The sequence below is a fragment of the Topomyia yanbarensis genome, chromosome 1 (genome assembly GCF_030247195.1).
Source record: "Topomyia yanbarensis strain Yona2022 chromosome 1, ASM3024719v1, whole genome shotgun sequence".
NCBI classification, from domain to species: Eukaryota; Metazoa; Arthropoda; class Insecta; order Diptera; family Culicidae; genus Topomyia; species Topomyia yanbarensis.
The window spans coordinates 88856748-88883765 of record NC_080670.1 but is presented as its reverse complement, the minus strand read 5'-3'; the positions used below and the strand labels follow the sequence as shown (position 1 = coordinate 88883765).

Genomic DNA, 27018 nt, shown 5'->3' with positions numbered 1-27018 from the left:
TTAAAAAATCGTAAGCAGAAAGCACACAAAATCTACAAAAAATACAACAGCGAAGATAACTTAATAAACTGTTTAAATCTATGCGATCAATTGAACCTTGCCATTGATATCGCGTTTGAAGAGTACAATGCAAGAACAGAGCGCAATATAAAAACTTGCCCAAAAAACTTCTTTAATTACGTAAAAACTAAAATAAATTCGGATTATTTCCCAACAGAAATGCATCTTGATGGAAAGGTAGGCGATAACTCAGAGGAAATCTGCAATCTTTTTGCAACATTCTTCCAGGAAGTTTACACTACATTTTCAGAGAAGGATCGAGAGCGTGAATACTTTTCATTCTTCCCAGAACTTTCAAGAGATATTAACATTAAACAGATAAAAGTACATACAATCATGGATGCCTTAAAAAACTTGGATAGCTCTAAAAGCCCTGGACCTGATGGCGTTCCACCGGTGTTTTTAAAAACTTTGTCAATAGAACTAACCGCTCCTTTATTTTGGCTTTTTAACATGTCTCTAGAATCTGGTTGTTTTCCTAAAACATGGAAAAGCTCTTTCCTAGTTCCAATTTTTAAAAATGGTAAAAAATCCGATGTGCGTAACTATCGTGGAATAGCTATCATCTCGTGCATTCCCAAGATTTTCGAGGCGATTGTTAATGAAAATTTATTCCACCAAATCAAGAACAGAATTACCCATGGTTTTTTCAAAGGGCGTTCTACAAGTACAAATCTACTCGAATTCATTAACTACACATTAACAGCAATGGATAACGGAAACCACGTTGAAGCTCTTTATACAGATTTTAGCAAAGCATTTGATCGCATCGACATACCCATGCTACTTTTTAAATTAGAAAAAATGGGGTTTGAGCCAGGACTTCTTACATGGGTACAATCATATCTTACAAATCGTGAACAAGCTGTTAGATTTAAAGGGATAAAATCAATCCCAATTCAAGTTACATCAGGAGTCCCTCAAGGGTCTCATTTGGGCCCGCTATTCTTTATTTTATTTGTTAACGACATTTCCTTCATTCTAAAAAATGTAAAAGTTCTTATATATGTTGATGATATGAAACTATTTCTAGAAATAAGAAATGGTGAAGACTTTCAGACATTTCAAAACGAAGTAAATATATTTTATACATGGTGTAATAAAAGCCTGCTGAAACTGAATGTAAAAAAATGTAATTCCATAACATTGAGTAGAAAGAATAATATACAGAACAATAGAATCTTATTGGGAAATCAACAAGTAGAAAAGTGTGACAGAATAAGAGATATAGGAGTTATTATAGATTCCAAAATAACATTCATAGATCATTATAACACAATAATTAACAAAGCAAACAGCACACTAGGTTTTATTAAACGCTTCTGCTATAATTTCCAAGATCCCTACACAATAAAAACATTATATGTAGCCTATGTGCGTTCAACACTAGAATATTGTAGTATAGTTTGGTCGCCTTTTTCAGCAACACATGCAAACCGGATAGAATCAGTACAAAAGCAGTTTTTGATGTTCGCTCTTCGTAAACTAGGTTGGACTGGACTACATTTGCCATCTTATGAAGCACGGTGCATGCTAATTGACATTCAAACCTCGAAAGATCGTCGTGAATTTTCTATGGTATCATTTGTAAACGACATTGTATCACATCGTATTGATTCAATCGAACTTTTATCGAAACTAAATTTTTATACTCCTTCTCGACAACTACGTAACCGCAGCATCTTTTGTACAATTCGCCATCGCACCAATTATGCCAAGTTTGGCCCTTTAAACCAAATGATGAATATTTACAACAAACATTGCGAAAGCATTGACTTCACTATGTCGAAAACAAAACTTAAGCAGCAGTTTAAAGTAAACCAAAATTTTAACTAGTGTTAAGTTAGTTTAATAATTATTGTAAGAAATCGGTCTACATCTGATTGACGACTTGAAATAAATAAATAAATAAAAAGTCAAAGTTTGTATGTATATGATTTATAGACTCCCGAACGGCTTAACCGATTTCCGTAAAAATTTATACATAGTAGGCATTTGTTATGGTGCGTGTTTGTGTGCTATTGGTTAGAGTTTATCGTCCCACCAGGTGGTGCTTTGGAACAAATTGTGTTTTCCTCCTATTTCGTTGAAAGTCGCAGCAACGCGCGATGGGTATTAGCTAGTTCTGAATAAAAATATTGTTATTTTATTTAAATGGAAAGCTTTATTTATAAAAATATTTCTCTTATTGAGCATATAGTTGTATTACAATGATTGCTACTAACAGGAAAAATTTTGTCAGTTAGTTCTAAACTTAATATTTTTGAAAATTCTGAAATTTAATAAGAGTTTGATCAGTTATTGAAAATTCAGAAACATAAGTAGTCTAACAGATGCCATTCCAGTCTAAAAACAAGGTGAACCAACATGGAGCATTGTTCAAAGCTTTATGGATTCAGATTGATTTTTTTGTGTTGCGAATTGATCTCGTCAGTAACTAGCACCAACTGGGTCTAGTTAGACAATGTATCTGAGCTAGTACCCAAGGTAGTACTAGTTAGTCACAAATAAATTCCAAGCAGTTCACACGACATATGTGAACGTCAATACAACTGGGTGATGTCCTGGGAAACAAAAACAGAAGCTTTGGTTTGCTGACGAGAAAGCGAAAACGAACTCTTGTCTTACGGCTAGGTAACTAAACGGTTTAATCCAATTTTCACTCTATAGATTATTTTCTTGTACAATATGTCACTTAAGTCAAAGAATATGAACATCTAAAGTGGGACAAATTTTTGAAAACTTTCTCAACAGTCAAGATCATATATTTTTTAAATCATCAACATTGAAGGTTTAAAAACTTTGAAGAAGTTTTCCAGCATAAAACAGCGCATGTTTTGACATACAAACTCTGGTGATTGATTCTCCTAGAGGTAATTGTGAGGAGTTACCTCTTCGGGAATGGTAAGTGACTTTGTGCCTTCAGCAAAGTTGTTGATAATATTATTTTAAACAATTTTGTCGAAAATATAAAGGCTACCTGAATGCAGCATATGGAGATATAAAACTATCTTTAGGAAAAAAACAACTTAAAGCCTCTTCAAAATAACTTTTTTGTAAACATCAGAGATTCATACTTGAATGCAATGTGAATTTCATTGTTTGTAAACCGCAGAAGAGATTTATCAAATACAGTAATATCAGAATAACTCATTTAAAAGGTTTTCTTTTACATATAGTCTACTATATTTCTTGTTTAACGTTGTAAAATTCTTCAATGATACTTAACATCGAAATTTGACAGTTCCGAATAAAAGTGATCGCGGTCGTAAAGAAGTTATAGAGCATTTATTTCACTTTTCTTCACTATTTAAGCTTACAACTGGACAACGAGTCCTATTACATAGTACACAAAATTTTATTACGCCATTCAATTCAGCACTCAAATATCCACCATTAATAGTTTGAAATATTGAGACATTCACCGAAACGTACACGCCGCTCCAACTGTTTACTAAAGACCACTCTAATGTTGCCAGTAAGTTTTTGGGATAACTAGTACTTGTGTTTGCTATTTGCGGTAGCCTCCCATTTTAGTTTAAACGCAAGGAGAATTTAATTGATAAGTGTAGCTCATTAAACCAATTTTATCAACTCTGTGATCTGAAAAGAATTTTTGAATTTTACTGAATGTGGTGAGTTTGGCATCACTTGCATCTGGTATAGTCAACCTGCACAAAACGTTGCATAACGCAGGGCTGATTTTTGGAACAACTTTGTATTCTCATTCAGCCTTTCGTCATGAAAATTTGCAGTATTATGACAGATCAGCTAAGCGCTATATTTCATGAAGCGCGGACATTCCATTCGTTCGGAAAAGGCCGCGTGTAATTTTGGGTAAATGTGCTATTTTATTGAAATTTTTATTAACCCCAATCTTGCTTAGCATCTATTCATATAATTGACAAGCTGTAACCCGGTGCGCTTCGCTACTCCCATCGGGACTAACAAAACGAAAATATAACAAAGTGTAAATATATAAAAAAATAACAAATATTTTAATGACAAAGAAGAAACCCATTGTAATTCTTGGGGATAGACAATGTCCTTGGTTTGACCACAGAATTAGGGTTCGTCGCGGTTGCGGTAATTACCGCAACCGCGCGGTATTTACCGCACCCGCACCGCAAAATCTGCGGTGTAGTGAGACACTTTTTTCCGCAGATGCGGTGCGGGGAAGAGCTTTTACCGCGCGGTTTTATCGCAACAGCACCGCAAAAAAATAATTGATGAAGTGATAATTTTGATTATTCTAAATTGATAAACAGATTGCTATAATGAAAGAAAATCTAGCTGTGTCCGATATATTTTGACGCTATTATTTTTACGACATATTTTGGACTAGTTATTTTATACTTCTAAGTATAACTTCACAAACTATCCATTTCAAATACATAAAATGCAAGATCCAAATAGAGACAAAATTATTAGATCATTTAAAAACAATAAATTTTTACTCTTAAATCCAATTTAAAAGTGCATTACTTCTTTCGATTTCTGTTGGAAATCGTGGAATTATGAATCGTTTTCGACATCAATTTTTCAACTGTGAATTTTGACTAATTTAAAGGAATTAGAGATGAACTAATTATGCTGGGACTTAAGCACAACACAAAGAATATAATTATCTTCATCAAATCAAACGAATTTGGAGTAATTGGCAGTATAGGATACAAATGTACGAAGGCGTCCAAAATAAGGAGGTCCAAATTAGGATGACTACTCTCTCATTCGTTCATCAACATTGTATTTCTATCTTCTTTGATTGCTGTGTAAATTCAATGTGAATTTTTCTGCAGTCAATTTTATTGGACTCTTTCTGAAAAAGTATGCTACATAACTTTTTTTCGCGTACTTCCATTTAAATTTTCTATAATTTTCTACCAAATTAAGTCCTAATATTTTTAAGTTAAGACTATTTTGTAGCTTTTTTGATGCTTTTGTTGCCAAATACCACATAGTTTGACTCCCGTTCACTTCAATTGAAGTTTTTGCCATTGGCTCTTTGGGAAAATATTAGAGGAAAATATATTAAATGCTAGAACGTTCGAACTAGCCTTTAGAAAATTACACTTCATTCATTTTTAAAGGGAGCAATCTTAGTTTTTGAATGATAATACATCTGTTTCTTAAAGAACGCGGAAGCTAGAGTTTTGGGATATTTTGTCCGTAAAACCCCCTATTTTTAAAAATCATTTCTGCTGTATGCTACAAATCATACATTTTTTGCAGTTTTTCTAATGTTCAATAATTCTGTGCCGGTTGAGACAGGACTCCTGATTAGATGTAATGTACAGAGCATTTTTTTTCGCCAAATATGGCGTCGTTCTTATTAATTAATACAATATGTTTTTATTTCACTGTATTGGAATTTATGCGCTACTATATAGAAGTACTGGTATTTCGACTTTAATTTTTTTTGTGAAATTCCTTTAAGAATGAAAGGTGGTTTACTACGTACTAAATCATTCATTTCATTTTGATATGTCAAAAACATTGAAAATATGAAAATTTAAAGAAAAAAAATGCAACCTTATTTCTTATTACATTTTTATTCCACATTTTTCAATTAACTGAAGGGTTGCTAAAATAAAAGTTTTCCTATTACTGCAGTAGAACGTTTTTGAATGTATAATGTTTGCCTTAAAATGTACGGAATTTTATTAAATGAAAATGCAAAAGTTGATTTTTTTCATAAACATTAAAATCTCTTAAAGTTAAATTTCGTGTGAATAAGAATAACATTTTATTATATATGGTTACACAAATGTACAGTTTTTCAACACTATTTTTAAAAATATAAAAATTTTACCGCATTTACCGCATTACCGCGCGGTGCGGTGCGGTAAATGAAGTGCGGTTGCAGCAAGCGGTGCGGTTTTATTATTTCATTGCGGTTGCGGTGCGGACAATCCATTTACCGCCCACATCCGCACCGCGACGAACCCTATACAGAATCGTGTGAAATCCGTTGGTATCATTCGAATTCGTGGTAGCAGTACATCTGCTCCTTTCTATTTTCTAGTTAAAATGGTCGCTTAAATGAAATTTTTCAACCAAAGCACAGTCGTAGTGGTCAATGTTCCACAGTAGCTAAAATAATAGGCACACAATGTTTCAATTGCAACACTTGAGGTGGAAAGCCTGGTGAATCGAACGAATTAAAGAATTCAACAGGATAATTCATACAAATATATGGGTAATCGAATTTACATCGACATTTTGGATGCAATTGAAGTCAATATACGCAATCGATCAATTCTTCAACGGATCGTATTATTTACAAAATCATGTATAAATCTGGTGCAATTTGTTGTTGCATCAATTAACATTTTCCCAATTCATATATCCAACATTTTCATAACGAATTAGTCGGTGTTAAATCAGACCGGACTAAGTGACATTGCATTGATTTCGACCAAAATGAGTTTTAGTTTTGAATCGCAGCATCCTTTACTTTATAATTTGAAAATAATTTTTGCCATAACTCCTGCTTACTATAACACATTTCAAATCCAGTAAAAGTTAAATGTAGCTGAAGAAATTCTTTATCCAGTGTCATTTTATTTTTATGATTTTGCGACTTAGTCCGGTCTGACTTAACTCCAACCAATTGACCTGCGATGGTGACTATAAGAATCATTCAATAAAAGAATGCACATATTAGTGGAAAGTTTTGTGTTCGAAACATATCCCCAATGATACGAAGGAAGAGTGTTAATGGGGGCGTTAGTAAGGTTAGTTCGCAGAAATTGCACATTAAAAAAGTTTTGGCGATACAGAGATTGTTAGTATATTTATTTACTTTCCCTATAATCATTGCACAATTGAATAATATTTCTTCAAATATCATATCAAAATACTAAAAGTTGGGCCAGTGACAGCGAACCTCCAGAGGATACTCATAACTCAAAATATATCCGACAAATCGTTTCCATGTTTTGCACAGTTCTTCTATACAATCTCAGGAATTGATCGAAGATTTTCTTGAAATTTGAATTTTCGTAGTATTCTGAAGCTAAAATGCGATTTTCGATAAAAAATCATCTATATTGTTATTGTACAAATAATAATTAATGGTGTAATGATGTGAAGAAGAACTGTGCAAAATTTCAAACAATTTGGTTCAGCAGATTTTGAGTTATGGTGTACATCGCATGTCTCCTGAAGATTCACTGCAACTCACTTAATTTTCAATATTTTCCGGTGAAAATTTAGAAAAAATATTGTACAAATCTTGCATTACTGACTTGCATTAGACTCGGCGAGCAAAAACAAAAATTTTTGGGGGCGAAATTTTTTTCATCAATGATAGCTCGTCGCTGTTGTGCTATCTTACACTGAAAAACGTTTTTAATCCACCTAACAGTGTGATGAGACATTTCTTATAACTCTTATCACTCTCTTCGGATATTATATCGTTTGAGAACATTTAGAACTTGATGCTTCGCGATGTTTTTGATAACACATACTACATGGGATAGTGGCAGGACTCAGAGAATCGCTCAAATCAGCATAGGACAACATCAGTACTAGAAATCTCAAACCAAATCAATGGGAAAGCGAAAAAATGGCCCATAAAATAGACATACAAACGAATTATTGCTAATGCTCTGTTAATAAAATAACTAAGTTCCTCAACCAATGCCTTGTGGTGGGAAAACTGAATTTTCCTAAAGGGGTTATATATTGTACTGAGCCAAAAAAATCGAAAATTTTTTTGAATCGATTTAAAGTTTATACTTTATTCAAATTTCCAACGCGACTGAGAACTAAGAAATCAAAGCTTTTTCTTGAAAAGGGCGATACTAGCAGTGATACCATTCAAAGAAAATCAACAGTGAATATTTCCATACTTGGTTTTATTTCCTATTTAAGAACTATTGTGTTTTTTTACATCCTAGATTGCATGATTCAGTGATCGAAACCCAAAACTTAATTAATTCACTGGGTGCACAGTGCTCTGAAAATCTAGCGAAATCGTCTTAGGGCACCAGCGGGTCTGTAAAGAATACTAAAAATTAATTTCTATTCCATAATTTTTAGTTCAGCAATTCGAGAGATCGTGCTCACCGCAAGCCATGAAAAATAGACTACGTTGTGAAGCGGTGGTCACTATTTATTAAAAAATCACGGTTAAATAAAAAAATAAAACTATTAAAAAATTTCAAATAGTTTATAATTTTCACAAACTTATTAGGAAAAATGTTTAATAAGCTTTCGTTATATTGTGTAGGAAAAAAGCTGAAAATTTCAGTATTTTCTCTATCTGCAACATATAAACCCTTAAGTATACCAATTAATTAGTATACGAATTGGAATAGGTTCGCCAAATTTTGGAAGAAGTCTATAAAATAACCCCTTGAAAACTACCTAAAAATTGTTGTAGTTCGATGCAATAAAAAAATCTCCAAAAATGAAATGTACCTATTAATGTGAAATACAGTGAATAATACATTCAATAAAGACCCATTTTTATCAGTCTCATGGTGTATTTTAGGCTGACAAAATGGGGACATTGACTAAATCGGGCAATTTTTTTTCTTTATAATAAACTGAAGCTGTTAAAATATTCTTCCCGTCCCTTGATGTAGTCTGATAACTATTTCTGATTATGATGAACTTTTTATTTTTGCATATATCCACATTCATTAAAAGGAAAACATGCTCAAGAAAGGATTTACTCGAATTCAGTCTTGTTCGTCTGCTAGAGCCCATCAAACATATGTTCATATTTGGCTGATAAAATCGGATTTGCAATGTATTTTAATAGATATTCAGAATTCGAAGAAGTTTCTTGTGAACGAGTGTAGAACGACTTTGTTTCTACTTACTTGAAATCAGCGGCGTAGCCAGAAATTCGGTTTGGTGAAAATCGATCATACTGTCCAAACGGCATATTTCCGAAACCGTAATTTTTGAAGTTTTAAAATTATGCAGAATTAATTTTTCAGAAAACAGTAACAGAGTTCGTGTCTTTAGCGAATTTGTTGAAACTTTATTGTAGTCATGAATATTAACCTGATAAAATTCACCATAAATACTTCTTGGACGATATACCGTCAAAATTATTTTATCAAATGATGCGCTGTTTAACGTTTGTAAAACTCATCGAAGATACTAAACCTCCGAAATTGGCGGTTTCAAAATGATGCTTTCTTGACCTTAATTTTTTTAAATATTTGACCTATACATATAATTGGTCATACAACAAAAATCAATTGATCATCAAAATCGATCAGAACCTGCTAGAATCGAATGGAAATCGTCATTTTTCATAAATTTCTCTCTACATTCGGAAAGTGTTATCCTCGTTATTAATCATATTACGTTTCGTCTCAACTCGACGCATTCCCAAAATAAAACCTGTTTTAATCCACCTAGTGGTGTAATTGTGCTTTTCTCATTGGTCCAGACTACGATTCCATGGCTGGTTATGTTTAATACAATGGTGGAAATAAATATTACATGTTCAGTACGATTTGCACATACATGCAATGGATCGATAGCCACGATTTTGAGACACTATGTGATACTGAAATATCGCTTGAAACCAGCGGCGGAGCATGGAGAAAGATCCGGGAGGTCCAAGTCCTGCCGAAATTTTTCAACTTGTTAAGAAATTTTAAACTAGTTTTAATTTTAAAGTAGCAACCCCTAACTGCATACTCCCTCAGGGCCGGTATGATTGACGATTTTTGGAGTGATTACATAACCTTTCTATATGAGAAAGGCAAAAATGTACAAAGTCCAAAGAAGTCAATTTTTTTCAAACATCTCAATGTTTCATGCATTTTAAAGTCATTTGGCATCAAAAATACAAATTTGATTTTGAAAATTTTTCAATGCGGTTCATACGGGAATTTGCTGTGTGATTGCACTCTTCAACTCGTAACTCCGGAACCGGAAGTCCAATCAATAAAAAAATCAATAGCAGCCGTTGGGAAGGTTGTACCTTTCATTTGAGACTAACTTTGTGCAAATTGGTCCAGCCATCTCTGAGAAACAGAGGTCACATTTTTTTCCACATACACACATACATACACACACAGACATTTTCCTATATCGACGAACACAGTCGATTGGCATATGACACTCGGTTCTCCGGGTGACCTAAAATAAGCCGTTTTGGCGTTAATAATAGATTAGATGTTTTTGGTCATATTTCTGGCAATGGGAAATGATAAAAATCTTTCGTCCGCATTTAATGTTAAATATCTCTTTTGTTAATAGTCCGATTTCAACAATCTATAGCTTGTTCGAAAGGTATTCGTTAAAGCTGTCTAAAAACATATAAATTGTTAATCTATACTGCCAATTTCGGCAGATAATTTAAAAAAAAAACTGCGAAAAACGCCATTTTTACGCATTCAAACATTCATATCTTGGAAACTAAACATCAGAATCAAAAACGCTTTTAATCCACCTAACAGTGTGATGAGACATTTCTTATAACTCTTATCACTCTCTTCGGATATTATATCGTTTGAGAACATTTAGAACTTGATGCTTCGCGATGTTTTTGATAACACATACTACATGGGATAGTGGCAGGACTCAGAGAATCGCTCAAATCAGTATAGGACAACATCAGTGCTAGAAATCTCAAACCAAATCAATGGGAAAGCGAAAAAATGGCCCATAAAATACACATACCAACGAACTATTGTTAATGCTCTGTTAATAAAATATCTAAATTGTGGTGGGAAAACTGAATTTTCCTAAAGGGGTTATATATTGTACTGAGCCAAAAAAATCGAATTTTTTTTTAATCGATTTGAAGTTTATACTTTACTCAAATTTCCAACGCGACTGAGAACTAAGAAATCAACGCTTTTCCTTGAAAAGGGCGATACTAGCAGTGATACCATTCAAAGAAAATCAACAGTGAATATTTCCAGACTTGGTTTTATTTCATATTAAAGAACTATTGTGCTTTTACATCCTAGATTACATGATTCAGTGATCGAAACCCAAAACTTCATAAAGTATTTGAAAATATTAAATTAAAATTTGTTTTTGCTATTGAAATTGACAAAATGATAGTATCGCCCCTTTGGCGATTGTTTACTTTTTCGGTCCCACCTATCAGCATTGAAGTATCGCCCTTACGGTTTTTTACAATAACTACCGTTCTACACCACCGATTTCGTCCGTGTTTTTTCAATAGCGATCATTGTTACTATTTACAGCTGGTATCAGCTTGATAATCCTAAAAAAATACGAAAAAAAACGGTTTCGCCTCTAAACTGCCAGCAAAAAATGTATCGCCCTGTTTGTTTGCATGGAGCGTGGAGGGCGAAACTTTAAATAAACAAACAAAAATACAGTTTCGCCCGTTGTATTTTTTGCTGTAGTTTAAGAAAGCAATATCGTAGAATCCAAATTTTTAGGTTAATTTGTTGCGTTTCAAAGCCGTTATTCGCATGTATGAAAAAGCCATATGTTTACATTTGTAAGTATCGCCCTTTTCACAAAAAAGCGTTGAAATGAAATCGCAGCTCCTGATATCACGCTATCTGTGAAGTGCATGCGTGCATAGTTCCAAATTTTACTTCGACATCGACTTTTTCTAAAGATGACTTCCCAGTAGTATCCTTGATTTGAATTATTATCACTAATCCTAATGTCAAAGAACAAATAAAAACCTCTCGAAAACGAACCGTTTGGGAATATCATCATCATTACTGGAATTTTCATTTTCATGAAACTTTTCGATAACCTTTCGTCACTTGCGTCAATACACTGGGTGCACAGTGCTCTGAAAATCTAGCGAAATCGTCTTAGGGCACCAGCGGGTATAATTCAGAGCTGCGCGGCGAGTTTAATCTGTAAAGAATACTAAAAATTAATTTCTATTCCATAATTTTCAGTTCAGCAATTCGAGAGATCGTGCTCACCGCAAGCCATGAAAAATAGACTACGTTGTGAAACGATGGTCACTATTTATTAAAAAAATCACGGTTAAATAAAAAATTAAACTATTAAAAAATTTCAAATAGTTTATAATTTTCACAAACTTATTAGGAAAATGTATTAATAAGCTTTCGTAATATTGTGTAGGAAAAAAACTGAAAATTTCAGTATTTTCTCTATCTGCAACGTATAAACCCTCAAGTATACCAATTAATTAGTATACGAATTGGAATAGGTTCGCCAAATTTTGGAAGAAGTCTATAAAATAACCCCTTGAAAGCTACCTAAAAATTGTTGTAGTTCGATGCAATAAAATATCCCCAAAAATGAAATATATCTATTAATGTGAAACACAGTGAATAATACATACAATAAAGACCCATTTTTATCAATCTCATGGTGTATTTTAGGCTGACAAAATGGGGACATTGACTAAATCGGGCAATTTTTTTCTTTATAATAAACTGAAGCTGTTAAAATATTCTTCCCGTCCCTTGATGTAGTCTGATAACTATTTCTGATTATGATGAACTTTTTATTTTTGCATATATCCATCTTCATGATAAGGAAAACATGCTCAAGAAAGGATTTACTCGAATTCAGTCTTGTTCGTCTGCTAGAGCCCATCAAACATATGTTCATATTTGGCTGATAAAATCGGATTTGCAATGTATTTTAATAGATATTCAGAATTCGAAGAAGTTTCTTGTGAACGAGTGTAGAACGACTTTGTTTCTACTTACTTGAAATCAGCGGCGTAGCCAGAAATTCGGTTTGGTGGGGGTTTGGTGAAAATCGATCATACTGTCCAAACGGCATAATTCCGAAACCGTAATTTTTGAAGTTTTTAAAAATTATGCAGAATTAATTTTTCAGTAATAGTAACAGAGTTCGTGTCTTTAGCGAATTTGTTGAGACTTTATTGTAGTCATGAATATTAACCTGAGAAAATTCACCATAAATACTTCTTGGACGATATACCGTCAAAATTATTTTATCAAATGATGCGCTGTTTAACGTTTGTAAAACTCATCGAAGATACTAAACCTCCGAAATTGGCGGTTTCAAAATGATGCTATCTTGACCTTAAATTACTGTTTTTAAACATTAGACCTATACGTATAAATGGTCATATAACAAAAATCAAATGCTCATCAAAATCGATCAGGAACTGCTAGAGTCGAATGGAAATCGTCATTTTTCATAAATTTCTCTCTACATTCGGAAAGTGTTATCCTCGTTATTAATCATATTACGTTTCGTCTCAACTCGACGCATTCCCAAAATAAAAAGCTGTTTTAATCCACCTAATGGTGCAATTGTGCTTGTCTCATTTGTCCAGACTACGATTCCATGGCTGGTTATGTTCAATACAATGGTGGAAATGAATATTACATGTTCAGTACGATTTGCACATACATACAATGGATCGACAGCCACGATCTTGAGATACTATGTGATACTGAAACATCGCTTGAAACCAGCGGCGGATCATGCACCTTTCTCCATGAGGTCCAGGTCCTGCCGAAATTTTTCAACTTGTTAAGAAATTTTAAACTAGTTTTAATTTTAAGGTAGCAGTCCCTCACTGCATGCCTCCCTCGGGCCGGTATGATTGAAGATTTTTAGAGTGATTGCATAACCTTTCTATATGAGAAAGACAAAAATGTACCAAAGTCTAAAAAAGTCAATTTTTGTCAAACATCTCAATGTTTCATGCATTTTAAAGTCATTTGGCATCAAAAATACAAATTTGATTTTGAAAATTTTTCATTTCAATTTATATGGGAATTTGCTGTGTGATTGCACTCTTCAACTCGTAACTCCGGAACCGGAAGTCCAATCAATAAAAAAATTCAATAGCAGCCGATGGGAAGGTTGTACCTTTCATTTGAGACTAACTTAGTGCAAATTGGTCCAGCCATCTCTGAGAAACAGAGGTCACATTTTTTCCACATACACACACACATACACACAGACATTTTCCGATCTCGACGAACTCAGTCGATTGGCATATGACGCTTGGCCCTCCGGGTCGGGATTAGATTGACGAATTTTAGAGTGAATGAGAAAGACAAAAACATTTTTAGCAAATGTTGAAAGTTATGCATTTTTTTTGGTGAGCAGTTCTATGTTTCATAGACATTAAATCAATTTTAACTTCGCTTCCTATTAAATAAAGACCCTTATTACAGTACATCTCTACAAAAACTAGCTCAATTTGAAAAGAAATCTGAGGATTATGATTGATTACAGAACTCTAGAATTTTCTATTGGAATGTTTTCAGGCAGAAATTTGATATTGATGCTATTAGACAACTGAGAAATCAAGACCAGTAGATCAGTTACATATCAGGAGGACCCCATTCCGACAATTTATCAAAAGTCCTCATGATGTTTACAACAACAGGTTATCAAACTACGGATCAGATAATTGTTATTGTAATATTGAATTAAATCAGTCAGTCAATTTTGGGTGTGGTGGGGGGGGGGGGGGTTGTATGGTGTTAAACCCCAAAACCTTCTCTTGGCTATGCCGTTGCTTGGAGTTATTTATTTCGCTTTCATTTTCCGATATGTTTCAGATCGATCCGATGGTTATAAGTTAGAAAAATTGCAGTCAGAAGGTTCGCACAAATGAACATTTTTCCACTGATAAGTTATCAAGTTCCTTCCAGACAACTTGGAAGTGTTCGGTGATTATTTCTAGCGGTTGTAGATAGAAAAATGAAATACAAAATTCGTTTTATCGATATAATGTTTGGCTTATTTCAATGGATTATTACTATATTGAACAATAAATAGGCGACAAAGAGTAATCCACAAACAACAAGCCATAACTTTTAAAGTATTCAAAATAGATATTTGAAGTTTTCAGTAAAGTTATTCGCAAAAGTAAGACAACAAATTTGCTGAAGACATCAATTCGATATAATCACTTCCAAGAAAATTTGTGAAAATTTCTCACTCATAGGGTGATTAATCAGCAAAAGCACAATACCAAAAGAAAGAGCATATTGCCTCCATTATATTCTCCGAAGATACTATTGACCTAAAATAAGCCGTTTTGGCGTTAATAATAGATTACATGTTTTGGTCATATTTCTGGCAATGGGAAATGATAAAAATCTTACGTCCGCATTTAATGTTTAATATCTCTTTTGATAATAGTCCGATTTCAACAATCTATAGCTTTTTCGAAAGGTATTCGTTAAAGCTGTCTAAAAACATATAAATTGTGAATCTATATTTTCAATTTTGGCAGGTAATTTTAAAAAAACTGCAAATAAGGCCATTTTTAAGCATTCAAACATTCATATCTTGGAAACTAAACATCAGAATCAAAAACAAATTAATAGCGTTCATACTGTTTTTTAGTTCTTTCATTTAAAATTGATTTGGATAAGATCGGTTCAGCCATTGCTGAGAAACACGAATGAGAATTTGTCCGTTACATACACACACACAGACACACACACACAGACATTGTCCCAAATCGTCGAGCTGAGTCGATTGGTATATAAGACTCGGCCCTCCGGGCCTCGGAAAAAATCTTGAAAGTTTGAGCGAATTCTATACATTTCTTTTATAAGAAATGTAAAACAAATTAATAGCGTTCATACTGTTTTTTAGTTCTTTCATTTAAAATTGGTTTGGATAAGATCGGTTCAGCCATTGCTGAGAAACACGAATGAGAATTTGTCCGTTACATACACACACACACACACACACAGAGAGAGAGAGAGAGAGAGAGAGAGAGAGAGAGAGAGAGAGAGAGAGAGAGAGAGAGAGAGAGAGAGAGACATTGTCTCAAATCGTCGAGCTGAGTCAATTGGTATATAAGACTCAGCCCTCCGGGCCTCGGAAAAATCTTGAAAGATTGAGCGAATTCTATACATTTCTTTTATAAGATATCTATATTTTCAATTTTGGCAGGTAATTTAAAAAAAACTGCAAATAAGGCCATTTTTAAGCATTCAAACATTCATATCTTGGAAACTAAACATCAGAATCAAAAACAAATTAATAGCGTTCATACTGTTTTTTAGTTCTTTCATTTAAAATTGATTTGGATAAGATCGGTTCAGCCATTGCTGAGAAACACGAATGAGAATTTGTCCGTTACATACACACACACAGACACACACACACAGACATTGTCCCAAATCGTCGAGCTGAGTCGATTGGTATATAAGACTCGGCCCTCCGGGCCTCGGAAAAAATCTTGAAAGTTTGAGCGAATTCTATACATTTCTTTTATAAGAAATGTAAAACAAATTAATAGCGTTCATACTGTTTTTTAGTTCTTTCATTTAAAATTGGTTTGGATAAGATCGGTTCAGCCATTGCTGAGAAACACGAATGAGAATTTGTCCGTTACATACACACACACACACACACACACACACACACACACACACACACACACACACACACACACAGAGAGAGAGACATTGTCTCAAATCGTCGAGCTGAGTCAATTGGTATATAAGACTCAGCCCTCCGGGCCTCGGAAAAATCTTGAAAGTTTGAGCGAATTCTATACATTTCTTTTATAGGAAATGTAAAAATTTAAACATTATACCTATTGATTTTACACATAGATTTTTGCAATTAGCGGAGGCAGATAAACACTATTTGCTGGCACATAAAGCTAATGTGTGTATTTATTAGAAATATTAATCTTACATTCACATTTCATAACTATAAGGCACATAAAACCTCATTCTATAACAATACGCACATATAACTTATGTGTGTGCATACATAGTGTATACAGTTGACACATAGAAGGTATGTGTGCGCTTGATAGCATTTCTTCTTGATATGGATTTTAAGTGGTTTGAAGCAAATAGGATTAACGTTTGGTTTTTTTTCAGTGTATGACAAGCGCCATTTAGCATATTTCGAGAAAAACGGTTTTTAAAGTTTGAGATTGAATATCTTGAAACTTAGAAATTGTACAAACAATTCAAAAAAGGCAATTGATGCTTCTATCTATTCTGTATTAATCTCTCAAATATTACGAAGATCGGTTGACTATGTTGCGAGTTTTCACTATAAATGTAAACAAAAGTCGCACTCACACGTGTTATAATCGTGCATGGAAAATTTTCAATAGAAAAAAATCAGCAATTATTAACTTTTATTCATATCGTTGGCTTCATTTGGTCTATGAACAATCGATGTGATGCATTTTGAAGGAAATGAGTGAGGGAATCTAGAAAAAATAGTTATTTTTGGTTACAGTGTTGCCAAATATGCTACATTTCCAGTTCAAAACTTAAATTGCATGTTTTCCACAAATCGTGCATTTTTGTTTTGAAAATGATTGTGCCATTGTGTTTCTCAGATAGTTTTACATATAAAAACATCTTTTACATCAAGATAATTAGAGCCAATCACTAGACACAGTCATTTGAAGTAAAAAATTAAAAATTCCTCAGCACGTTTCTCGCTATATCTCAGTAGATTGTCAAAATTCTGTAAACGCCACTTTGTAGAAATTTTTCAGACAAGTAATGTGGCATATCTGACTCAGTTTACCCCAAAATGGCGATTGTCATAAGATAGCACAACAGCGACGACCTATTAAAGAAGCAAGAATTGATTTCATCAACGGGCAAAATTTCATGAAGATCGCAGTTCGCGCCACCAAATATTCGATTGGTTTCTTTTATGTGTCATCGTTAATTCGTCCTATATAACAGTGTTGCATTCTTTCAGCATTTTGCTCATACCCGAATAGTGCTTGATATTGTAAATAGCGTTTTCCGTAATTGCAAGATTTAGTGGCTATTTTAGGGCAGAGCTGTTCGTCCACCATCCAGCAATGTTTTTTTTTTATCTAAAATACGTTTATTTAGGCCCAAATGCTTTAGCTTAACGAGGCCGATAATTCATTTTTTTTAATTACATGCCACATGTTAGTGGGGGAAGGGAAAGCCGTATTTAGGGGCGGCTTGCTCCCCTCTTATGTAAGTAAAGGAAAAAGGTAGGAAGTGGGATACATATTGTGTAATTGACATCGTCGTTTGCTGATTGATCATTGTGCCGGATATGCACACTTTTTTGTAGTGTTGTAGTTTCCAGCCTGTAATCGCAGGGGCGAGGGGAGGGTCGATATTTCGGATAATTATTGGCACTCTGATGCTGTCATGATGTTCTCTATATCATCTGCATGTGAGGTATGTCATGATGTTCTGGGTAGACGGTTATCAAGAAGGGTATGCACCGAAGACTCGTGAAGCAATGCCATATTGTAAATACAGGGATAGGTTGGTGAGCTTCTACTGTGAATGAGAGAGGGGAAAATGTATAAAACTTGGACATCAATAGTTTTCAAAAAGATATAGAAATATAGGGGTGGTCACGGCTTGCCAGGACGTCCCGGACTGGCACATAGGGTGATCTACCTCGGGCCCGAAGGGAATCTATTAGTTGGGACCTGGCAACACAGTACTCTGCGCACAGCCAAACAACATGCTCGATGTCGTGATAGCGGTTCTCACAAACACAATGATTACTTTCAGCAAACCCCATACGATGGAGATGCGCGTCAAACGAGTAATGGTTGGACATGATCCTTGACATCGTACGAATAAAGTCCCGGTTCACACCCAACCCCTTAAACCAAGCATTCGTTGATACCTTCAGGATAATGGAATGTAGCCACCGTCCTAGATGCCCATTGCTCCATGAGGTTTGCCAACTATCGAGCGTCCTCTGACGAGAGATACTGAAAAATTCGTTGAAGCAAATTGGTCTTTCGTAAGTGTCGTCTTCTAATGCGCCCACCTTGGCTAAAGAGTCCGCCTTCTCATTGCCCGCAATAGAACAATGTGACGGGACCCAAACCTAGGTAATCTGGTAAGATTTTTCAGATAAAGCACTCAGATATTCCCGTATTTTCCCCAGGAAATACGGTGAGTGCTTTCCAGGCTTCGCCGCACGGACGGCCTCAATGGAGCTGAGACTATCCGAAACGATGAAGTAATGGTCTGAGGGCAGGGTGCCAATGATCCCGAGAGTATACTGAATGGCAGCTAATTCTGCGACGTAAATTGAAGCAGGATCATTGAGTTTAAATGAGGCATCAAGATTTTCGTTGAAGATACCGAAGCCTGTGGACCCGTTGAGAAATGATCCGTCAGTGTAGAACATTTTGGCGCAGTCGACTTGATAGTATTTGTTATAGAAAATATTTGGGACCACTTGTGGGCGAATATGATCCGGAATTCCACAAATCTCTTCCTTCATGGATGTATCGAAAAATACAGTTGGATCAGAAGTATCTAAGAGATGAGCACGGTTGACGTTATACGTAGATGAATTGATGTTCTGTGCCATGTAATCGAAGTACAAGGACATGAATCGGGTCTGAGAATTAAGCTCGACAAGCCTTTCGCAATTTGCAATCACCAATGGGTTCAGAATATCGCATCGAATGAGCAATCGATATGAGAGGTCCCAAAATCGATTTTTCAGCGGAAGAACGCCCGCCAGCACTTCGAGATTCATCGTATGGGTCGAGTGCATGCAACCCAAGGCAATACGCAAGGAACGATACTGGATTCGCTCCACTTTGATGAAGTGTATGTTCGCAGCGGAGCGAAAGCAGAAACATCCGTACTCCAACACTGATAATATCATTGTTTGGTACAGCCTGATTAGGTCTCCTGGATGGGCACCCCACCATGTTCCAGTTATTATACGGAAAAAATTGATCCTTTGTTGGCACTTCTGTTTCAGATACCTAATGTGACATCCCCAGGTACCTTTAGAGTCGAACCATACCCCGAGATATTTGAATGTTGAAGCCTGAGCAATAGTTCGATCCATTAATAGAAGCTGTAGTTGCGCTGGTTCACGCTTTCTAGAAAATACGACTAGCTCAGTTTTCTCCGTGGAGAACTCGATACCCAGCTGGAGAGCCCAAGCAGACAAATTGTCCAAGGTATCTTGCAGTGGTCCTTGAAAGTCGACGGCTTTAGGACCTGTAATAGAGACCACACCGTCATCTGCAAGCTGCCTTAGTGTGCAGGAATTGACAAGACATTCGTCAATGTCATTCACGTAAAAATTGTAGAGGAGAGGGCTTAGACATGAGCCCTGGGGAAGGCCCATGTAGCTAAATCGTGATGTCGATAAATCGCCATGCGAGAAATGCATTTGTTTTTCAGACAACAGGTTTAGCAAAAAGTTATTTAAAATTGGCGAAAGACCATGCTGGTGCAACTTCTCATAAAGAATGTTGATCGAAACTGAATCGAAAGCCCCCTTAATATCCAAGAATACTGATGCCATCTGCTCTTTGTTAGCATAGGCCATTTGAATTTCTGTTGAGAGCAACGCAAGGCAATCGTTCGTCCCTTTGCCTTTGCGGAAGCCAAATTGTGTATCTGACAGTAAGCCATTTGTTTCGACCCAATTATCGAGGCGAAACAAGATCATTTTTTCGAATAACTACCGGATACAGGACAGCAATGCCATCGGACGATACGAATTGTGGTCGGAGGCTGGTTTTCCTGGTTTTTGGATGGCGATGACCCTCACCTGTCTCCATTCATGTGGGACAATGTTACCCTCAAGAAACCTATTAAATAAATTCAACAAGCGTCTTTTGACAGAGTCTGGCAGATTCTTCAACAAGTTGAATTTGATTCTATCTGGCCCCGGGGCTTTATTGCTACATGATAAGAGAGCAAGTGAGAACTCCACCATCGTAAACGGTGTTTCGTTCGCGGTATTATAAGGTGACGCGGCGCGGTAGATTTTCTGTGCCGGGGCGGAATCCGGACAAACCTTCTTGGCGAAATCGAATATCCAACGGTTTGAATATTCCACGCTCTCGTTAGTACTGTTTCGGTTTCGCATACGTCGGGCCGTGCCCCAAAGAGTGCTCATCGATGTTTCTCTTGTTAACCCGTCGACAAACCGGCGCCAGTAACTGCGTCTCTTAGCTTTCATTAAATTTTTCATTCGCTTTTCTAATATCGCGTACACTCGATAACTAGCAACTAACCTGTCGTTCCGGAAGGTTTTATACGCGGCAGCTTTCTCCGCGTACACGTCTGAGCACTCTTTGTCCAATCACGGGTTGGGAGAACGTTTTTGGGTGTTCACGTCGGGTACTCGTTTCGTCTGAGTTTGAATCGCGGTATCGAGAATCAAGGTGGACAAAAACTTATATTCTTCCTCCGGGGGAAGTACCTGTGTTGAATCGATAGTTTTGGATATCTCAGCAGCGTAGCTCTTCCAATCAATGTTTCGTGTGAGGTCATAGGGAACATTGATTGGTGCCGATGGTCTTGAACCAGTGGTGATTGCAATTACAATTGGTAAGTGGTCACTACCGTGGGGATCAGATATTACCTTACACTTGCAATCTAACCGTAGTGATGTCGAGCATAAAGATATGTCCAGTGCACTTGCTTGCGCAGGTGGTCTAGGAATCCGTGTCATTTCTCCTGTGTTCAGAATTGTCATATTGAAGTTGTCACAAAGGTCTTGAATTGTCGAAGATCGATTATCGTCGTATAGACAGCCCCACCCCGTACCGTGAGAGTTAAAGTCTCCAAGAAGCATGCGGGGCGAGGGAAGGTGTTCATTCACGTTGGAGAATCTTCGATATCCCATCATGGCCCTAGGAGGAATGTAAATAGAAGCAATGCAAAGATCTTTGCCTTTGATCGTTGTTTCACAAGCGACAACTTCAATGCCTGGCGTCGAAGGGAGGTTGATTCGATTGAAGGAGTAGCACTTTTTGATCCCTAAAAGTACCCCTCCATATGAGTCTTCTCGATCCAAGCGGATGATGTTAAAATCGTGGAAGTTGAAGTTAGCCATGTTTTACATAGGGAAAATGCATCACAATGATTGTAATTTAGCAAGTGTTTTAATGAATCAATTTTGAGGATAATACTTCTGCAGTTCCACTGTAAAACAGTGATCAGATCCTTGATTCCGTCTAATAAGTTAGCCATCGAAGGATACGATCGCTTGTAAGGAGGGGCCATTGTTCAGTCAACTGTTTTAAAAATGTTCTTACTGTTTGTAGAATAGCAACCAGCAAGCTTTTCAGAGGATCGGTAATGTTGAAAGCTGTGAATATCCAGTCCACAATGTCAGAAAATTTAAGGAGTCCCGTTTTAGGTTGAGTTTCTGACTGTAAAATTGGAGCACTTGGGATTTTTGGTGCCCCGGGGAGTGCTGGGAACTCCTGGTTGTATCTCAATTTCCCAAAACCAGGAGGTATTATCTTCGGATTTGTACCAGCACTTCCAGTTGATGAATTATTTTTATTTTGTACCCTTGTTTGGGACAACCTAGGACCCTTACGAGGAAGTTCAGGTGAGTTTTGATTAGGTCTTTTCCTAGAGTTTCCAAGCGGAGCCAAAGAATGCTCCTCGCAAGGGTCGTTAGAGGCGTTATCGTCAGTTGGCAAGAGAGCGAATGGGTTTTCGGAGATAAGTGGAACAGCTCTTTTAAGCATTTCTGCGTAAGAGCGTCTGGAGCGATCTTTGGCGGATCGCTTCAGTTTATCCGCGCGAAGTTTGTACGTTGGGCATGTCAAAAGTGCATGTGGATTCTCCCCACAGTAAACACACTTCTCAGCGGGCCTACTGCAAGTATCATCCGCATGGCGTTCCCCACATTTACCGCACCGTTGCTTGTTGCTACAGTAGGTGGCCGTGTGACCTAGCTGCTTGCAATTGGAACAATTCATGACCCGCGGTACAAACAGGCGTACAGGTAGCCGAGCTCCTCCCACTTCAACGTAGCTCGGAAGTGCAGATCCGGCGAAGGTTACGCGAAACGAGTCTGATGGATAGTAATTCCCATCTTCGATGGACTTTGAGTGCAATTGCTTGCACTCCAAAATCTTAACTGATTGAAGGTTAGGGTGCTTAAAGCGGCCAGCCCCATCATTCATCAGATCATCGACAGTTAGACCCGCATCACTTACCACACCGTCGATCTCCACATCACGAGAAGGGATGTAGACGCGATACTCCAGCGTAAAGAGGCTATTGCTAACGATATCATTGGCCTGTTTCAAGTCAGTAATGACTACGCGCAGTTTATCTGACTGAACCTTTTTAATCTCGGTTACGGCCGAGTAACGTTTTGTCAGCTCCCGTGCAACAGTTATGCTGTTTAACGGTTTATTTTTGGGCCAAAAGTATACCACCCAAGGACCAGCGGATCCATCCTGGTAAACCTTGACTCGGTGGGGGGGGGGGGGCTGTGAGACATTGGGGGGAAGTGGGGGAAGTGGATCGACCATAACATTATCTGTCTCCGAATCAGATATACGTTCCTCTTCCCCATAAGATTCGTATTCGGAGGGTGATCCTTCTGTTTGTTCCATTTTGTTGCGGGAGCAACACGCTCGACCGCACTGTTTAACTTAAATCAAAATAAAAAAAAACAAAAGCAATAAAAAGAAAAAAAAATCGTTAAGAAAAGTAAAAAACGAAACACTTCACCAGTTGGTTCCTGACGAGCTGGTAGGTGAATTGATCCTTCGTTTGTTTTATCCGTCACCCGCGTGACCTTCACAAAGTCGAGAGCTGATATAGCTCGTCTAAACAAAGCCGTCTTTCAGGCAAGAAAACTGTTTAGTAACGCACTTCACTGCACTACCTTCACCGATATCGCAGGTAATAATTATCACTCGCGGGACTGTTTATTAGTAATGCTTTACTGCAGCCTCTGCCACAGCAAGCACCTTCGTACTACCGAAAAAACTAAACCACACCGGAGAGAACAAAAAGCACTTGTTTCTCGGTACAAAGTTCGGTTACGAATGATCCAGCAATGTTGATTCTACTTCAGATAAATCGAATGCAAGTGCAATTTTTAATTTAATATTTAAAATAATTTAATTTTCGACGAATTCATGCAATTCATCAGTATTATATTGTTATTCGCGTAAAAGTTAGCTATCAAACAAATTCTTGCCTTCCCATTTGTGTGCTGGTAAACCTAAATGCAATTAATTTGGGATGTTTATATTAATTGATATATATTAACAATTATGCCCACCTCCTGAGTGGAAGAAATACGCATGTCAAATAATATGCATAGCTAAAAAAAGTTGTTCGATGGACCTCCCCCCGATAGCATGAACAAATCCACTCCGCGACCATCTCCTTGGTGGAAGGAATGTCAAAATCGAATTCGTCGCATTTAATGAATAGATTAGACTCCCCCCCTCTTGTGGTCCACCCCACCTACCATGGCGACCTCCTTAGTGGGAGAAATACATGTCAAATACTACATGGAGATAAAAACAATTCTTTAACTCACCCCTCCCCTTAAGACCCTGTTAATCCCCCCCCATATCATGAACATCTTCTCGGGGGAAGGAATACGTATGTCAAATTTCATAAAAATCGGACTTGTAGTTCAGAAGTAGTTAGCGGACGTAAATACATACCAATATACATTGATTTATATATGTATATATATATATATATATATATATATATATATATATATATATATATATATATATATATATATATATATATATATATATATATATATATATATATATATATATATATATATATATATATATATATATATATATATATATATATATATATATATATATATATATATATATATATATATATATATATATATATATATATATATATATATATATATATATATATATTCTATCTCTCTTGTATTAATCTCTCAAATATTACGAAGATCGGTTGACTATGTTGCGAGTTTTCACTATATGTGTAAACAAAAGTCGCACTTACACGTGTTATAATCGTGCATGGAAAATTTTCAATAGAAAAATATCAGCAATTATTAACTTTTATTCATATCGTTGGCTTCATTTGGTCTATGAACAATCGATGAGATGCATTTTGAAGGAAATGAGTGAGGGAATCTAAAAAAATAGTTATTTTTGGTTACAGTGTTTCCAAATATACTAAAATTCCAGTTTAAAACTTAAATTGCATGGAAATGAGTGAGGGAATCTAAAAAAAATAGTTATTTTTGGTTACAGTGTTTCCAAATATGCTAAATTTCCAGTTTAAAATTTAAATTGCATGTTTTTCACAAATCGCGCATTTTTGTTTTGAAAATGATTGTGCCATTGTGTTTCTCAGATATTTTTACATATAAAAACAACTTTTACATCAAGATAATTAGAGCCAATTACTAGACACAGTCATTTGAAGTAAAAAATTAAAAATTCCTCAGCACGTTTCTCGCTATATCTCAGTAGATTGTCAAAATTCTGTAATTCTGTAAACACGCCACTTTGTAGAGATTTTTCAGACAAGTAATGGGGCATATCTAACTCAGTGTATATATATATATATATATATATATATATATATATATATATATATATATATATATATATATATATATATATATATATATATATATATATATATATATATATATATATATATATATATATATATATATATATTTTATATTGATGATATTTGACAATTATGGCATCTCGGCTAAGAGATAAGTTACAAAATTTCCCTTCCCACAATATTCCAAAAGTCGTCGTGGTGCTTAAAACAATAGGTTCTCAATGTAGCAATCAGACAAATATTCTTCTAAAAATATTTTGTACGTCATCTAATTATATTAGTCAGCATTAATTATTTTTTTTTTCAATCTGATTAATTTTGGTTTTGGGGCGGGGGGGATTCAACACCCCCCCCCCCTTCCTTGGCTACGCCACTGCTGAAAATAGAACATCGCTCGTGCAAACCGTTTGGGCGATAGATTTGTTTAGTTAAGTAGTTAGTTTTTACAAAGACCCTGTTGAAAAAGTAGCCGTGATTGATTAAAACCATCTGATAACATAAAATAACACATTTACTAAACAATATCAACTGCAAGACAACGCAGATTAATTAGTAATGATCCGTCAAGATATATTTCGAAGAATAAAGGAATGCCTCAAAAGAATTTGTTACATGTCTAGCAAGAGGGCCGGCCATTTATTATATCACTAACTTAACTAAATCAACTAATTTACATACCCGCAAGTGCAGTTGGATCCGCTGCTAACGCTGCCATGGAAAAATTGAAGGATCCCGGAGGCGCAAAAAGTTTGTTGTCGCCAGGTGTAATTAAAAAAGGAGGAGCCGTGTGGGAATGTATGCTGCTGTCCATATCATCTTCGTGAGGTGAGCTGTTAAGTAGAAATATGTTTAATATGTAGTATTCAGAATTTCGCATGATGCTTACGTACTAAACTGTAATAGCGAGATGTGATTTTGTAAATATTTTTGATCTTTGTAGGGTAATTTGGGGAGAGATGCCGCACATTTCTTAAAATCGATCCTGCAAAAGAGTAAACCATTCAATATTTGATAAAATCATTTTTATCAATTGCGACAAGTTTCAAAAATACTGTGAAATGGTTTTTGTCATGAAAAAAAATTCATCAAATTTCCATGAACATTTAAAAAAAAAGGTCATTGCGGGAGAGATGCCGCATGTGCGGGTGAGATGCCGCACCATGATCACAAACAGAACAATGGTGAACAAAAGTATTTTTAGCTATCGTTGATATTTTTGTGATTGGGAGTCTTCAGCTGAGTTTCATGAAGTTTGATTACACCTATAAATCGGCCAGCACCTTCATTTTTCTTAATGGGGTAATACCATTTCTAGAAACTATTTTTTTCAACATCTTAAAAATATTTTTCTTTTGCAACCTTGTGTAACGGTTAAGTTGGAGTAACTTAATTAAAGGTACTACTCATTTTAAAAAGCATCAATACGTCAAAATTTTCATTTTTATCCCAAGATTTACATCACTACAAATCAATGTGTTTACTAAAATTAGTGCCAGGAACTCTAAAGAATAAACCGAAGTAACTAATACTTATATACATATCGCCCGTTTAAATATTTAGATAAATGAACTCATATTCCTATATGTCACTGTGTTAGATCCGTTAGTTTGTGGATATACCATATTAATAATCTATTCATGAAGCAAATGATCATTTAATGACATTACGAGGTGAA

At 35.7% G+C, this 27018-nt stretch overlaps 1 protein-coding gene across 4 annotated transcripts in view; it reads right to left on the bottom strand.

Annotated features, from left to right (window-relative positions):
- The window catches only part of LOC131694114 (broad-complex core protein-like), a 221354-nt gene that overhangs the window by 175390 nt on the left and 18946 nt on the right, over positions 1-27018 (bottom strand). For all 4 annotated transcript variants that reach the window (XM_058982549.1, XM_058982557.1, XM_058982565.1 and 1 more), the window contains exon 3: positions 26022-26173. In XM_058982549.1, coding sequence (XP_058838532.1) covers positions 26022-26173 — 152 coding nt within the window. The remainder of the gene's footprint in view (positions 1-26021; positions 26174-27018) is intronic.